At 29.8% G+C, this 18,850-nt stretch overlaps 1 protein-coding gene across 1 annotated transcript; it reads right to left on the bottom strand.

Annotated features, from left to right (window-relative positions):
• Positions 1–493: 493 nt before the first annotated feature.
• Positions 494–11,227, bottom strand: LOC113375947 (head-specific guanylate cyclase). Its single transcript, XM_026615883.1, has 13 exons — positions 11,042–11,227; positions 7,296–7,360; positions 7,134–7,216; positions 6,054–6,214; positions 5,700–5,884; positions 5,400–5,560; positions 5,150–5,334; positions 4,836–5,015; positions 4,495–4,633; positions 3,635–3,801; positions 2,102–2,245; positions 1,062–1,216; positions 494–683 (listed from the first exon to the last, which is right to left on the bottom strand). Exons 1-13 carry the CDS (start codon positions 11,225–11,227, stop codon positions 494–496), a joined length of 2,001 nt encoding a protein of 666 aa, XP_026471668.1.
• Between the last annotated feature and the right edge of the window lie 7,623 nt (positions 11,228–18,850).

The following is an 18,850-nucleotide window of genomic DNA, read 5'->3' as shown; positions in this document are numbered from 1 at the left end:
AACTATAAAACTATTGAGAAAAATTTAGCTATGAAATTAAACTCTTAAATTATTGATATTACTTGAAGTTTTTAATTGGTCATTTGAGAATACATCTTAAAGTAATTACATTAATTTAACATTACAATATACATCAGTTTTTTTGAGTTATCCATTGAATAACACATATTCGATTAATCAACTTTAATAATTTAATATTATCGTAAATAATATCAATACAAATAATGTACAATACATTTACGTGCTTCAGATTTTTTCTCGCATAATTCTAATATATTAAGGGCAGGGCTGCCAGAGTCGAACCGGAACTGGTTGCTTTTGGTTCAGAGTAGTAAGTACAGATATATATATATATATATATATATATATATGTATATATATATAGTAGTATATGTATTACATATACTACCAACAATAAGAATAGAAGACATTTACCATGTTGATAATTCTTGACAGCCCTATATTGATAGTGCATATTAATTTAAGCAAGCATTCACGAACTGATGCCCAGTTCCTTTAAAGCAGCATTTATATGCTGTTGTAAACCTGCGTCTTCTGGTAAACTGCTGTGTTTATATCCAGTTAGAAAATAACATGTTCCTGAAATGCTAGAAGGCAGTTCTTTAGGCAGGCAAGAACGATCTCGTGGGGTCAATTCGAATCCTGGCATCTTTACAAGATCCCTGGAAAGCATACACAAAATATGAAAGTAAAGTATTTTAGTTGATTTCATACATTATGTTTATACATTTGTTTAAATGGAATCTTTAGTATGCATTTAGCATTGTCTGCAGGAATCAATAAGGTACGTATATACGGCTTAATCGTAAAAAAGCACATTTTTGAAAAACGTAAAAATACCTATTCTAATAAAAAAAATGCATCTTCAATTATTGTTTATCATAAGCCAACTTTAATTTAAATGCACTAAATATATAGTATTATTTACTTAGGGAGTACGACTTAGGCAACGTTATCTAATACTTTATAACCGCCGATAAACTTGGACAAGTTAATTATAATTTATATATATACATAATACAATATACAACTTCCAATACCTCTGTGTTGTCGGGCTGACATTGATTTGTAAAGGCTCACTTCCCGACTCGAATTTGTTTGCGATCGTCACGTTATGCCCGAAAAGGCAATAACGTGGCATTTTCTTTCCAACAACACCCGCCAAAACAGTTCCAGTATGTAAACCAATCCGCATCTAAAATTATTAGGTACTTAAATTACATTATAAATAAATAAATAAAATACTGATTTTGGTTTTGTACCACATACTTCTTGTACTAGCAAAAATCAGGTCATTTTTCGGTTTTTAATTTTTTTACTCAAATTTCTTCAGTAAAAAAAATATCAAGTATTTTACCATTTTACAATACTGATTAAATTCGCCAACTTTTGATAAAACTTGCCCACACACTTACATTTATTTTAAAAGAGGGCTTCTCAAAGTCGACCGATTTTTTTAATTTTAAATTCATATTTCAACAAAAAGTCTTAATTCTTGGAAACTTGGAGCAATTGTGTTATTATATTGTTTTTGATTTTGGTCCTTTAAATGTTATTCATGGTTACGATTCCAAAGTTTAATAAATAAACAAAATTAGTAAAAATAATAACAAAAAATTGTCATAATTTCACAAAAGCTCTAGGTTGCACTTAAAAGCTCATCATTTCCAAACAATGTGGGATATAGTTTTTCTAATTTTTTTAGAACAGTTAAGGTAAATACTATCACCTTGTTTCGGCTTGACGTCAAAGTCTGGGACACCCTGTATATATATATATATATATATATATATATAAACTAGCAAACCCGACAAACTCCGTTTCGCCACCAGATGGTTTCGTGAGAAAGATAAAGAAATTTTTTGTTTGTTGTATATTTGAAAAGGAAAAATTTGATTTTATTGCACAAAAGTAATGAATTTATTTTGATTACAAAAATGGAGTGTTTTTCAGTTGAACTTCTCTAAGTAAATGAAAGTGAATCCGCCAATTATCCGTTTCATTGAAGTGCTCTTTGGTAAACCACATTTTTTGTTTATATATATATATATATATATATATATATATATCTTACTCTTACCCTTATAGCTTGTCCATCGTGTGTCTGATGTTTTGAGCACGTTTCGATCATGGTCAATGCCATCCAAGCAATCTGTTGAGCGTGGGTTGCACTCGGCTTATGTAATCCACTAGCGACGCAATAAGCATCTCCTATCGTTTCTACCTAATACAAAATAAAATAAAATAATGTAAGCTTTATAACTAGACACACGAAAAATATACTAAATTGATATACTCATTAAGCATATTTTGTATTTTGGGGAAGCAAGGAGCTATTTGTAACAGGGTAACTAGTTTAGCAGACGTTTTTCAGTAGGATTCTAAACGATATTTAATTTTTTTCGTCCACAGCATATGTAAACCGCCCTGCATTGTATTGTCATAGCTACTATCACGCAGGCCGACGCTGTAAACAGAATTGTGCAAATGTGTCATTTTTGACATGTAATATAAATTTGATCTATCATAAAATCTCGGTTTGCGTTATTAGCATCGACTAATTTTAAATTTCATGTATCTCATTTTGTTTCAAATTTATCAGTCTTTCATAATGTGTAATAGTTTTTGTGATTGCTAAATTGTTTAAATAGTTATCTTGATTAATGTGAATAATAACACTTGGGGTTTGTTGTCGAACTCGACCGATCGTCACACAAAACTGATGAATGGTAGTCTTCATCGAGTTACATTGAATGATTTTTAAGCTTTTTGAGTTTTTAGTAAACATCAATCCAAAGTCAAAAATCGGCTTACATACACCCACACGCGCACACATAATTTTTTCGAATTTGGTCTCATTCGATTCAGAATGACTTTGAACTTTGCAAAACATATAATTAGCAAATCGAATTTTCTCGCGTAAACAAACTTTTCCTTCGGTTAAATAAATAAAAATAAATGTCGATATGTCAATGTTCATTCAACATCGAAACAATATTCATTAATAACGTGAGAATAATATTCAATAGTTGATGTTAAAAAATGTTACATCAATATTTATATTTCAATTTGATTAGAACAATATTGCGTTGCGTACTCAGTTCGATATAGCTCAATCGATGCGAGACCAACGTTGGCCCGATCATTGAAGAACCGACGTTCGTCAATATTCGGACAATATCGACAACTCATCGGCAATCTAGGCCACATATTTTGAAGATAATTCTATGTTGGCCCAACATAGAACAGAGGTTGATTTCTAGATGGGTTTTTGCTACAGTAGATGTTACAACTCGCCCCAAACACGGGGAAAGTTGCCCTTTTTTACATTGGTTAATTGTAAAATAATAAAAAATAGTGGAATTATTGTTACTTGATTCGGCAGAGGAATGGTTACAGCAACTATTTATCGTATAAATAAAATCAATCTTGAGATTCAAAATATATTAAATAAAAAGAGAACGGTTACAATAAGCCCCTAGGTGACCTATTAGTTTTATGAATCATTGACTTTTATTTATTTACCAAACCTATATCGATCTAGATATAAATCTTATAATTTTCATACTACTCGTCTCATATAAATACTAGTTTCATTTAATAATCAGCAAACCTTATAAACATCCAAATTTCCACAAATTATATCAAACTGGTTGTAAAGGCTCTGCAACATAGCAATAACCATCATCGGGGTCGCCGTGGAGCAAATCGACGTAAAGCCAACTATATCGCTGAACAACATTGAAACGTTGTCGTGCGTTTTTGCTTCAATCGCTTCACCTTTAAATATTATAATTAAAGTTTGTTAAAACAAAATTACGTAAACAGTATAAGACTAATGTAATTACCACCATTTGCCTTTGAACAAGCTTATTACTAATAATAGTCGCATAGATACTAAGTTATTAGCTACACGATATAAAAATTGACTTCTTCAAAGAAAAATAATGCAATATAAAAAATTTCAAACGACTAAAACCTGTTTAAACGATAAAATCAATTGATTGAATTAGCAATTTCAATCTTCAAAAAATGCTGTATTATTGTTTAGCAATGAGTAAAATTTTTACATAAATATATAAGATTTAAAATTAAAAACAAATATCTAATATCAACATTTCACTTTGTTGAATCTGTTTCCAAATTGAAAGAAACCGATACAGCATTTTATTGAAAGGAAGTAAAAATTTCTTTTGGTAATTTATTGCGAGCTTTTACTTTTACTCAAAATAATATTTGTAAACTAACTAATATTTATAAAAGTGCCAAAACTTATCCAAAGTCGAAAAGTAAACTTTCTAGGTTGACAAACAGTTAACGAATTCACAAAAATTCATAAGAAAATGACACAATAGTTCCGGGACATGGTAAAACTTTATTATAATGATGCACATTCCAAATGATTTGGTAATTTTCAATAAAATAAAACACAACGCTTTTCACTACGTTTTGAAATTTAATTGCAAAACTTACCGAGCCAAAGTTTTTTTGCTATATCAGGAGGAAAGATTAAATGTAATAAGCACACATTTTTCTCTCGTTCTTTGTCTACTGCTAAATTTGCTTCTTCTATTGAGTTTTTCAATTTGTCCATACGTCTTCTGAGACCATCCTGGAAACATTATTATTAAAACAATGTACAAAGCTAATCACTAAAGATTTAGCAGTAAAAAATATTTGATAATTTTTTTATAATAGGCAAATTGATAGAAAATTATTAGGTTACTTGGAAAAATTTTTGCTTCCTTAAAACCTTTGTATAATCATAATTTCAATCAATTGAAACCACAGATAAAACCCTTTTAATCAATTACCTGAGCTCGAGCTTGTTCTCCTACTAATATAACATCTCTTGTAGCGTCATGAAGTGGAATATCTGATAAAAACAAACCGCGACCTGTTAAACCTTCTAATCCGTTCAAGAATGGTGAACCAGCAAACATCAAGCAATCACTTTCTGGACAAAACACCATCTGGCCTTTCAGCTCTAATCCCTGGAAAAAATGTGATAATTAAGAAAAACAAAGCGTACGTTCGCACCTTTTTAGTAGAACTATCCAAAATTCGATCGTACATAAATACAGAAATCTTTTAATTATTTATCATAATGTGATCAGTTACAACGAACCATAACAGGAAATTGTCCACGCCCGGGTGGTGGTTCCAAGGCAACTACAAATGGCGTATTGGTCCGTTTTTTAATTTCCTGAAAATTCATCGCTAGTCCGCAAGGTCGAACAAAACGAAAATAATTTTCGGCTCTTCGACCAGCTCGAATGACATCTGCTCCAAAAACTCTCGCAAAACCAGCACCTGGGAAAAATAAAATATGTACACTTTTTGAAGTAAGTAAACAAATCTATTATATAAGAACTTACCCAGTTGTACCAGTTCCAATTTTCTATCCATAATGAAATGCCAGGGAAACGCTTTGCAGAAACTTGCGACTCCAATCTGCAGATCATTAGCATTTGTAGACAGCTTTCTCATATGGACACTTTCAGGACAAATATCATCGATGATAAGTTTTTTCTGCACACTTTCGCTATCCTCTGTAATCGTGTATCTGAAGTTCAAAAACAAACCGGTATCCTTTATTTGTAATTAATCAATCAGTTCTAAAGAACTCGTAATATTAATTTTATGAATATTGTGTAATCATTTACATTCAAACAAACCTGAACGTTCTAGGATCTTCAGAAGTTGGATGCATCTGTACTTCCACTTTCGTGTTGTAAAGTAAATAGGCAACAGCGCGAAGACACCCCACCAGTAAAGAAGCCACGGTAGGTCGATCTGTGGTAAATAGCAGTTCACCAGGACCTGCACAAACAAAACCCGCATCTGTCTGGTCAGACTGCGTCTTTCCCTGAAATAATTACGCATAACAACGGTTGGCGACATAAGTGATAGAAATAATAGATAATGTCAAATATATTATTATAAAATATAAATTTCGTATAGTTATTAAGTTGTTTTTATTGCAATTTAAGAATTATATGTTTATTTACAATCATCGTTCTTCAACCTACCTGCTGAAGTTGCAAGACGTCATGCACACCGTCTAATGTTGCCAAAAATCCCCGAAGATCAGGCCCGAGAGCTTTCAGGGCGCGTTCGGTTACTCTATTTCTGCATGCTATTGTTATAATTTCTTCTCCTATCATGTATATAAATTGGTCCCCTTCTATGCCTGAATACAAAGACATTTTTCAAACTTTGTTGAAGTACTCGTAATTTACTTTCGGCTAAAGCAATATTACATAAAATAAATTACTGCCAAATACTGTATGTAGGCTAAGGTTTCCGATGTAACAAAAAATAATTCTTATCAGCACAATATTAATATTTTATATTATGATAAATATATTAGCAACATCTAGCAAAAATTAGTAGAAAGAATTGTAATTTTATACAAAAAATATGATAACTAATCAATAAATTTAATTTTATATATCATCTTCAAGACCTATATAAAGATATTGTTCTTGGATTGTTGATATTACTCTTGTATTAAAATGTTCTTAAAAATCAGCTCAATTTATATAATAATCAAAGATCGTAAGAAATAATATAATATGTTTGATTAAAATATGTATAAATAATAATAATTATGATACCGATAAAAATAAAAGTCACATAGAAATCCACTTTCTTATTAGTCTACTAGAAACTGACGTGGATCTAGAGAGAATCTTTCCTAATTTGAATAAAAAAGTACATTAGTTAGTATTTAAATAATATTAAAATAATGCCTAGATCCAATTTTCTTTTAATAAAGATTTCTAAAAATACTAATCTATGAGTACAAAGAAAATGCAAATCTTTTTAGATATGTTTCTAATAAATATAGATACCTCAGTATTTTAAAAACTTGGTAGTGTGAACTCATTTCGATAAAAAATAATATTTAGGCATTTAAGTAACAACAAACGGCTATAAAATATCATTTCATAATCAAGATATTCTTATCACATTTACTATTTTAACCTTTTCGACTCGCATGCCGCCGCTCCTGCGGCAAAATGCATACAAATCTTGCAATTCGCGAGTGGAAAGGGTTAATATCCCTATTTATTGTTTAAAAAAAGTATTATCCTATAAATAAATACCTTCTTCACTGGAAACAGCTATGCGAACATCTTCCAAATAATCATAATTTGGATTATTATCCACATCTTTTGGTAACTTGTCGCTAAAAATATAATTAATGCAGAATAAATATCATTCAAAATATATAGAAATATATATTTAAATAAAAATATCATACTCACAGAAATCTTGTAAAATTGTTATTTTTTAGCAACAATGATTCAACGGCTTCTTGCAGTTTTTCATTCTGTAATTCAATTTAAATCATGTCACATGTATAATTTCTTTCAAAACATTTTACAATTGTGAAACGTTTAAACTGGTTAGTTTATTTTTAAAATATACAAGCATTAAATTATTTATTCAAGAAAAATAATATAAATTGGGTCGATTAAAAATTATTTATATAGTTCTGTGTTTAAATATTGGTGGTTACTTTAAAAGATGTTTTTCGACATTTTGATGAATATTGCAGCAAAATTATCAATATATAACATATTATCCAATTTTAATTTGATTCCCAACATACATTATTTTCACGTAATTTGGTGGTAAACACCAAAAAACACAGAAATTAATTTAAGTAGGTACAAAAATTAGCATAAAATTGAATCATCCACATTCTCATCCATAACCTCAATTATTATTATTTATATACTTCATACTATATTTAATCATTTTCAAGGTCTCTATATTTATTTGAACGCCATTTTACAATGAATGTATTAATCTAGTAACAATTCATTAGCATCTACAAACACATTTTTAACTTTCCGTAGGGTAAGTTATTGCAATCGTCCAAAAATCGAAATTGAAAATTTTTGCATATCTTCATGTTTAGCATATCTTAGAAAAAGTGGATGGCGTATGTTTACAATTTTTCGTCAACGTTTTCGGGTGCACAGATCAACCGATTTGATTGGTTTAAAAAACATTCGATTCTTATTGATAGGGAGATGTGATAATTGGCTTTTGTCAAAGGCAGGTCTGGCCGTTTTCGAGATATGGAGCAAAAAGTGCAGAAAATATAAATCGAGTTTTTGAAAGAATGGAGCATCCGATTTGAATATTTCAAAAAATATTGCTTGTGTTGACGAAACAATTGCTTTTGGAAAATATTTTTTTTTGTTTTTTATTTCAAAATTATTTTTTTCCATTTTTTTTGTATATCAAAAATAATTCGGATTTTAATTTTAATTCTAGCTAAAATTCTAAAGCTTACTTATATACTTTAAATAAATAGTTTTAACTTTGCAATTCAGTTTATATAATTCTTATAAATAGTAGACAATGTCCTTCATTTTAAATCCGGTTGATTAAGTTTTGTTTATTTACTTTTTTGTAATACATATATAAACGCCATTGTCCAATTCATAAGCTCTTATATTTTGTATATAAAATAAAAATAATGAAAATTACAGTCTTTAAAATAAAGTGTTTGAAAACATTTAATATCCCTCGAATTTTTCGTTACGATACGGGAAGTACCAGCAATTTGCCTTAAGGCACGATCACATACACCACTAGTTATGTTACCCATTAATTATTGAAATTAATGCGTAATATACATGCTATTTTACTTATAATATATACTGTTTAAAATTGATAATGAACAATATGCTAAAATTATCATCAAAATCCAGAATTCGCCTGTGATTGAAGATATGATTGAATTCAAAATATATTTTTATTAAAGTTAATGTTTATTCGAGTCAAGAACCAATATGAAAACAAAATTACTCAATAGTTTAAATACCTCTATAAAATATATATACTTTATAATACATTCGTCATGGAAAATGGCAGAATTTTGTGTATTAACAAGTATACTCGTCCCGAACATTGACTATTTAAATTGAAATTTTGCAGAAAAATAAAATATAATCTCAAATTTCAAGACGTTTGAAATATTTCGAGGTTACGCCGATATAAAATAAGTAGTTGTAAGTGGCATTTTACCTGAAGCAAGTTGTATGAACTTTCCTATATGCTCGATTTGCAATTCATATATTTTAGACAAATCTATAGTACATGTAATTGCATTAATTAATTTTTTTTGTAAAATGATTTCTTGCACACGGTTTGTACAAAAAAAAGGTTTTTTGAATTCATTAAATCAGATGATCTGTTCTCTCAAATACTGCATGACCATTTTTACACCTTTTGCGCTCCATTCCTCCGAAACGGTTCCATACTTTCGAAACGTGCCTTTTGCAAAAACAACTCACAATCGAGTACAAACCGAATGTTTTCTCAATCATACAAATCGGTTAATCATCATATCAATCATATAAATGAACTTCAAAATGAAAAAAAAAACAACAACCCTAAAAAATGGACCCAAAAACAAAAAAAAGACACAAACTATGTATACATTATTAAAATATCTGATAATTTGATGTGCATAGGTCTAATAAACATTTTTGACCGCCAAATGGCGTTTTTTATTATTTATTGACAGTCCATAACCGCTGGACCTACCTTTCCAAAAATTTCTACAGTTCTTCGTTTAGTCAATATAAATAAAATGTTTTTTTAATTATTCAAATCGGACGCTCTGTTCTCTCAAAAACTGAGTTACGACTTTTGGTTCTAATTGTCTCGTATCTTCGAAACGGCTAGACCTGCCTTTGCCAAAAATTAATCAGCACGTCTCCTTATCAATACAAATCGATTTTTTTAGATTATTCAAATTCGGTTGATCCGTGCTCCCGAAATTGTTAACAAAAATTTGCATCCGCACACGCGCACACACGCATACACACACATATGCATCCATATTGTCTAATAAGGTATGCCAAAACATTCAGAAACCTCTGAAACGTAAAGAATATATAAACGTAAAGATATATAAAAAAAATCATTTTAGTTATAGCGATTACTATAACTAACCCTACGGAAATTTAGAAATTCCAATTATATAATGCCTATGCCAAATCTAACAAATTTGGTCTTTTCGTCTTGTGGGGATGTGTGTAGAAAGCAAGTCTTTCGCAAATTAATTCACATGGTTTTCAAGTCTTGTAATTTCATACTACTAATCTAGTAACATTAGTAAAATTCAACCCTTATGATGTATCAAAAGTCAATAAATAAAAAAAACTAGTGGGGTGTATGGCATCGTGCCTTAAGGCAAATTGCTGGAACTTCCCGTACCGTAACGAAATGTTCGACGAATACTGAATGTTTTCAAATAGATTATTATTAATATTGTAACACTGTCTAATATTTATAAAAATTATATAAACCGAATTGCAAAGTTGAAATTATTTGTTTAAACTAAAGTATATTAGAACTATAGTCAGAATTAAAAATAAATTTTGAATTATTTTCGATATACAAAAAAACTTTTTTTTGAAAAAAAAGTTGAAACAAATTTTTTTTTCCAAAATCAATTATTTTGTTAAGACAAGCAGAAAGTTCTTTGAATCATTTAAATCGGACGCTTAGTTCTCTCAAAAACTGCCATTTTTGCACATTTAGCTCTTCAAAATGGCTGGGCCTGCTTTTGCCAAAAACTAATGAACACTTCTCCCAATCATTACCAATTGAATGTTTTTTAGATCATTCAAATCGGATGCTCCGTTCTCTAAAATAACCGGATTTCTATTGTCTGCACTCTTTGCTCTTTATCACCGTAATTTCTGGACCTGTCTTTGTCAAAAACTAATCAGCTCATCTCCCTATCAATAGGAATCGAATGTTTTTTGAACCATTCAAATCGGTTGATCCGTGCGCCCAAAAACGTGACTGAAAATTTGTATCCATACATACATACACACTCACACACACACACACATCCATTTTTTCTGAGGTATGCCAAAATGTTCAGAAACCTTTAAAACGTCGAGAAATGTAAAAGTTTTTAATTTCGATTTTCGGCCCATTACAATAACTTACCGGGAAGTTAAAAAAAAATTCAACTCACCGCTGGCGACGTGAGCAATTGAATCGCGTCGCTCAAATGCTTCAGGTTGAGGGTGTCCTCCGGCACGGCGACCTCGTTGTCGATAGCACTGCTCGGCTGCACGGAACTCTGGCGCTGCAGGGGAGCCGCTTTTCCAGATGCCGCTGTCGGGCCCTGGCTGGACATGCGCCGGAACGGACACGACATGCTGGAGATAAACAGACAAACAACAAATTAGACTAGCTGTAAGTGGAATTCTGTCTTAAGGCAATTAGGGCATCGTGCCTTAAGGCAAATTGCTGAAACTTCCCGTACCGCAATTCAAAATTCGAGTAATTAAAAATAATCAATAATAATAATCAATAAAAGTTGATCAATGATTTGAAACTTTTAATAGAATTTCGAACCGATTAGAATAATTCGCTTACTCAAAAACGGTATGATCATTTTTTGCACCCTCTGCTCCAACAAACTCGTACTAAAATGACAGCGCGACCACGCTTCGTATCTGTTCTAGATACAAAATATCAATACGCGATAGCGCGCGTAGCACTAAAACGATATAATATTTGTATTTATTATTAAAATTTATATAAATTATCTGATACTCTGATGTGCATATGTCTAATGTTTATTTTTGACCGCCAAATAGCTCATTTTTTTACTTTTTCCTCCATATCTCCAAAGTCATTAGACCTGCCTTTCCAAAAATTTGAACAGTTCTTCATTTAGTCAATACAAATAAAATGTTTTTTGAATTATTCAAATCGGACGCTCCGTTCTCTTAAAAACTGAGTTACCGTTTTTGGCACTTTTTGCCCCATATCTTCGGAACGGCTAGATCCGCCAAAAACTAATCAGCACGTCTCCTTATCAATACGAATCAAATATTTTTTTGAATTATTCAAATCGCTTCATCCGTGTTCCCGAAATCGTCGAGGAAAATTTGTATCCGAACAAACACACATACACGCACACACACACACACATACATCCATTTTTTCTAAGGTATGCCAAAATGTTTAGAAGGTTTCAAAACGTAAAGATATATAAAAATTTTCATTTTCGATTTTTTTGCGATTACTATAACTTGCCCTACGGAAAGTTAAAAAAAAAACATTTGGCGGTCAAAACTGATAATTAGACATATGCACATCAAATTATCAGATATTTTATAGAGATTTTAATAATACATATAAATTTTGTTTACATTTCTACGGGTTTCGTATTATCGTTTGTCCGTTAGACTGCGACGCGGCGCTTACGCGCTTCTCTCTATGCAGCTAAAGCAGCGCGATTGCTTTAAAAAAAATTTCAAAATATTTCAAAATATGAGTTTTAAAAAAAAGTTTAATCTTTCATAAAAAAAATAATTTTTGGTACGGAAAGTTCCAGCAATTAGCCTTAAGGCACAATGCCATGCACCAATAGTCTTAATTTACAGTTTTATTTAATATTAAACGAATAAATAGTTCAACACAGAAAGAAGTATAAGCCACACAAGGTTAGCAGTAATTGTATAAAGACAAATTTAAGTTAATTTTTTTTAACATTTATTCACGTAGACACGGCTTGAACGATTATTGCCAGACATTAATCAACATGATTTCCGGCTGATATCTTTCGAACAATTTTGAATTTTGAAAATTGTTTTTTTTTTGAAAACGTGGACAATTGTTTTTGCACTTTTTTGTTAACCCTGAAGATCGTCTCACAAAACTAATTATCGCAAGTTCTTACCGAGTTTTAACAAAAAAATTTCAAATTGTTTTAGTCGTCTTTGAGAAACTGTCGAAGAAGAGTTGAATTTTTGCTGACATCACAAAAGCGCTGCTCATTTTTTCAATCTTCGAAGAATTATTAAAATTGCCGCAGGTCTATAATATTTTAGTATGTTCTTTAAGTCCATAATCTCTATCAACAGTTTTATCAAGTTTCATCTAAAATTTTATTTCTTTTCAATTAGTTACGAAGAAACGACTCTCATGATCTTCGCTAAAAGCTAGTCAGCACTATTTCCAACCCATTTTTTTCGATCAGTTTCTGTATGTTTAAATTGATTCGGAATTTTTGGCTAAAACTTGGACAAAAAAAAATTGAACTTTTTTGCTAATTATAAAGGCAAGGCCTGACAGATCGTCGTATAAAACTAATAAGAAAAACTTATTAGTTTTACTTTTAAGAATCCATGCATGAGTGTATTTGTATATTTGTGAGCCAAAATTTGAACGGCTGCTCCGATTAAAAAAATTATAAGTCAAAATTATAAATAGCTCCGAAAAAAATAGTTTATGTGCTATCTTGTTATTTATTTTCTCTACAATAAATGTATAACATTAATTTATACATATATGAATAAAAAATGTGTTGTTAGCTGGGTAAAAGTGCATGAAAACTCATCTCGTATTGATAGGCAGTATGGTCAGTAAAAGATAAATTTAGTATGTTTGTAAATGCGTGTGGAACCCTCAGTGCACAAAGTAACTTTATGTTTAATTTTATTTTTTATTATATATATATATGTGATATATATATATATATATATATATATATATATATATACCAATATAAAGCTTAAAACTATATTAAATGTTTTGGAGAAGGAATCTGAACTTTTTACACAAATAAAAAGGTACAATATTTGCTAAAAGGTCGTGCACTCGATTTACTGTGTCTATTTGATCTTTTCGTCGAATCCGAAAAATACAAGAGGATGAAAAATATATACAGACTCAATATCCTTTAGTATATATATTTAGTTTAGTACACATGCACACATACACACACATATATATATATATATATATATATATATATATATATATATATATTAGGGCGGTCCTTAATATGGACATTTTCGAATTTCCTTGCTCCCAAGGGCTCAAAGAAATAGCATGGAAAAATTTTTAAAAACTAAAAAAACTTTAGGTATAACTTAGCGAATTAAAAGTGAAAATTTGTGTAATTTGTTATTGAAAATTCGACGCTCTGCAAAGCAGGTTTTTTATAATTTGTTTTGTAGAGCGTCGAATTTTAAATAAAACTCATTTATTTGTTCACTAAATTATATCTAAACAAACATTTTTAAAATTTTTGAAAATTTTTCCATACAAAACTTTGATTGAATTGCGCACTATTTAAAAGATAATATTAAGAGTTAAAACTATCAGAGAATTGTTTTTTAAAAATTTAAAACCGTTTGAGCCATTGGGAGCCTGGAAATTCGAAAATGTTTATATTAAGGACCACCCATATATATTTATTATATATATATATATATATATATATATACATCTATTCCCCGTTTTACACGGTAACTACGTCCAGAAAAAAAACGTGTAAATCGAAAAATTCACTTTTATATTGAAAAACCGTGCTAAACGAAAATCATTATGAGAAATCCATTTCTCTCAGTTTTAAATGTGATAAATAACAAATACATTGAATGAAAAATAAATATTAATATATTTAATATCGAACATATTTAATAAATTATAAGAAAATCAATTTATTTCAATAATAAAACAGAAATAAAAAACTATTTTGAATATTGAATTTTCTTATAATCAGATATATCAAATATAACCGTTCTTATACTTTATAGTTTTTTATTTTCATTTGTTGCTATTGTCGAACTATATTTTTTTTCTAAATTAAAGATTTTGTAGAAATTGTTTATGTTATTTAACGTTTGAAAATAATGACGTTCTTTGTTCTGATATTTCAGACAAACTAGCTTATACACATACAAAATTTAGTTTAGATCACAAAAGTTCCCATGTCATCTAAATATTTCTATCATAACATTTTGTATTGTTGAATTTTGATAGTAAAACAAATAAAATGTTATTGCAGATATAAACACATTATAGTTTAGTGTTTAAAATTTCGTGTAAATGCAAATTTAATAAATTTCGTTAAAAAAGATTATTTTCAAAAACCGTGTAAGATCGGAAACGTGTTAAACGAGTACCGTGTACAACGGGGGGATAGGTGTATATAATGTAATCATTCTGAAAAATATATATTTAAACACTTTTCATCGTTTCAGATGATAATTTTATTTGAATTTTCAAGATTTGTAAAAAGTATTAAAATTTTTAAACTTTTCAAAACATTTAAAAACGTTATAAAAATGTGTAACGTACCGATTATGAAATTGTGATATTGAACATAAGTATTATTTATTAAACTTATTAAAAAATCATTACAGTATATTTACAATCATCCGAAATGTATTATGTTATAAATCACTTCGAAATTCTAGTAAACATCAAAATTAGTATAGTTGTTTAGAACCATCTAAACACCTGTAGTTCATTTTAGTATAAAACTCGCATTGTTTTTATGCAGATTTCGATTTGTAATTGGCTAATTATTTTTATTCACCATATAATTGTATATAATACGTGTTTTGGTTATAGGTATAATATGCTAGATTATTTTACTTAAAATAAGAGATAAAAGATTGTACACCACTAGATCATTTAAATACAATATTTGGTGATCATTTAATGTTTGGTGTGGATATAACAAATAAAAGAAACCCCAAAATTGACTATTTTTATTTTCATAGCAGTAGTGACTGTAACAATATTTCATACAACAATAACATTTAATTATCTACGTTCTGTTAATATTTAGCTGTAAAGCCCACCATAATTAATATTAATAATGCTTTGCCATAAATGCCAACCGTATGTTCCAACTTACGTGCATTTTATTAAAGGAAGACAGTACGCATAAAATCATGTTAAAACAATAATATATGGTTTCGAACGCCATAAACATCCCTTATGGGCCCAATGTGCTATTTATAGTACCTACTATAATATTTTCTAATACCATAACGCTCAAATGAGAATGAAAACATCAGAACGCGATCATGCATGAATCTCACAAAATTCAATTATTGTAATTAAAATATAATATAGTCAAGTTTAGAATTAAACTAGTGGGGTGTATGGCATCGTGCCTTAAGGCAAATTGCTGGAACTTCCCGTACCGTAGCGAAATGTTCGAGGAATACTGAATGTTTTCAAATAGATTATTATAAATATTGTAACATTGTCTAATATTTTTAAGAATTATATAAATTGAATTGCAAAGTTGAAATTATTTGTTTAAAGTATAACTTTTAAGAACTTTAGTCAGAATTAAAAATCTGATTTATTTTTGATATAAAAAAAAATTTTTGACAAAAAAAAAATTCCAAGAAAAAAATATTTTGAAACAATTTGTTTTTTCCAAAATCAATTATTTTGTTGAAACAAGCAGAAGATCTTTGAATCATTTAAATCGTACGCTTACTTCTCTCAAAAACGGCCATTTTTTTAACATTTAGCTCTGTATTTTCGAAGTGGCTGGGCCTACCTTTGCCAAAAACTAATAACCACTTCTCCCAATCATTACTAATTGAATGTTTTTTAGATCATTCAAATCGGATGCTCCGCTATCTCAAAAACTCGATTTCTATTTTCTGCACTCTTTGCTATTTATCTCCGTAACCGCTGGACCTGCCTTTGCCAAAAACTAATCAGCTCATCTCCCTATCAATAGGAATCGAATGTTTTTTGAACCATTCAAATCGGTTGATCCGTGCGCCCAAAAACGTGATTGGAAATTTGTATCCATACATACATACACACACACACACATCCTTTTTTTCTGAGGTATGCCAAAATGTTCAGAAACCTTCAAAACGTCGAGAAATGTAAAAATTTTCAATTTCGATTTTTGGCCCATTACAATAACTTACCCTACGGGAAGTTAAAAAAAAACAATTTAAACAATAAATTAAAAACTAAATTATTAATAATTGTTTTGAAAATATATTATTATTTATTACATTGCAATTTTTTCAATGTAGCATTGAAGATAAGTCAAACCGAGACTCAAAACGTATGCTATTCTAATGAAGACATTCTTCTTAATTAAAAATCTGTTTATTATTAGATGGAAGCCCAAGAACATTTTATCTTTCACCTTCATTATAAAAAATAACAAAGTTTAGTATATCAATTAACAAAATACTCGTGCGAAAACTATTCGTATAATTTTCATCATTTGAAAACTCTATTAATATAAATAAAATAAGTCGTCAAATAATATGAACAACTAGTCGATTAATATTAATAACGCTTTAGTGAGATATGCGAAAATTAGAATATTTTTCATAACAAAAAATTATTAAAAACAATTCAATTGTTTGTTGTTTTAGAATAATCTTGTATTATATGTTATGTACCTGGAAAACAAAAGTGGAAAGACTAAAAATTGTGTACAAAATTAAATAATCAACAACATAATAGGAGATTATAACAATTTACTTCGCTCATAAGTCGCAATAGAGAATGATTAAGACTTTATAATATTTAAAAGTATTTTGTACATATATTAAAAAATTGACGCTGCTAATAACTCCAAATACATGTCAGTATCAAATGTCTCGAGCTAATATAGATTGAGAAATCATAGAAAATGATTGTTCAATATTTACCTTTCGGTCTAGCAGCGAGTGACACAACGATTCGCACGTAATGATTATTACATGAATAGAATCTGACGTTTATACGTCAAGCAACAACCTGTATAAATAATATTAGCGACCGTACTAAAGCACAATAATCGTGAATGATATCATTTAATCGTGTGGGAGTTTTTATCTCGCAGTTAACGAGATTTTCAATCTTATCCTTAAGTATGGCGAAAAGCGCGCGATCGATCCGCAACCCCAGGCGTCGGAAACGACGTGAGAGCCAGTCAGAGCTTTGGCACTTCACCCGCCGACGATCGCGAGCAAACTGAGGCAGGCAGCGCGCCCTCGCCGACAGGGCGTGAGAGAGGGCCAATTGCGACGACGACGCACTGACCGGTTACATGAGCGGAAATAATCTAATGAAATCGACACATGCGGTGGATTTTACTAGTGCACTGAGGTTGCAGTTAATTATTAATACTGTGGTGACCATATTTTTTAACTTTCCGTAGGGTAAGTTATAGTAATTGCAAAAAAACGAAAATGAAAATTTTTATATATATTTACGTTTCAAAGGTTTCTGAACATTTTGGCATACCTTAGAAAAAATGGATGTATGTGTGTGTGTGTATTTTTGAATACAATTTTTCGTCCACGATTTCGGCCTCGATGGATTAACCGATTTGATGGATTAACCGATTTGAATGATTCAAAAACATTCGAGCCCTACTGATGAGGAGACGTGCTGATTAGTTTTTGGCATAAGCAGGTCTAGTCGTTTCGAAGATACGGGACAAAAAGTGTTAAAATAGTAATTCAGTTTTTGAGGCAACGGAGCGTCCGATTTGAATCATTCAAACATTTTATTCGTATTGACAAAATGAGAAAAGAATTGGTTAAATTTTTGGGCAGGCAGGTCTAGCGGTTTCGGAGATGCAGAGGAAAATGTAAAAAAAAGCTATTTGGCGGTCAATGATCATTAGACATATCACATCAAATATCAGATTTTATAGATATTTTAATAATAAGAACAAATTTGTTACAATTTTTGAGTTCACTTATACGGTTCAAAATTCAGAAAAATATTTTTTTCAAATTATCAAAAAATTACAAAGTTTTACTTTACTTTTACTTCTAATATAATTTTAAATTTACAATTCAGTTAAAACTGTATATATTTCATATGCGTTATTCTACTCGTAAGAAATATATCCTCAAGAGGATTCATTCAGCACTTCTTAAGGTAAACATTTTCAAGGTTTGAGTGATAAGATCGTGCACTGAATTTTATATGATCGAATAAATATATAGTATTTATCTCTATGATTATCTCTTTGAAAATATTTAAAACT

Source organism: Ctenocephalides felis, unplaced genomic scaffold (genome assembly GCF_003426905.1).
Source record: "Ctenocephalides felis isolate EL2017-DRISC unplaced genomic scaffold, ASM342690v1 CF-g0.4_SCAFFOLD_01886, whole genome shotgun sequence".
Lineage (NCBI taxonomy): Eukaryota > Metazoa > Arthropoda > Insecta > Siphonaptera > Pulicidae > Ctenocephalides > Ctenocephalides felis.
The sequence above is the reverse complement of the archived record's forward strand: the minus strand, read 5'-3'. Positions and strand labels throughout refer to the sequence as shown.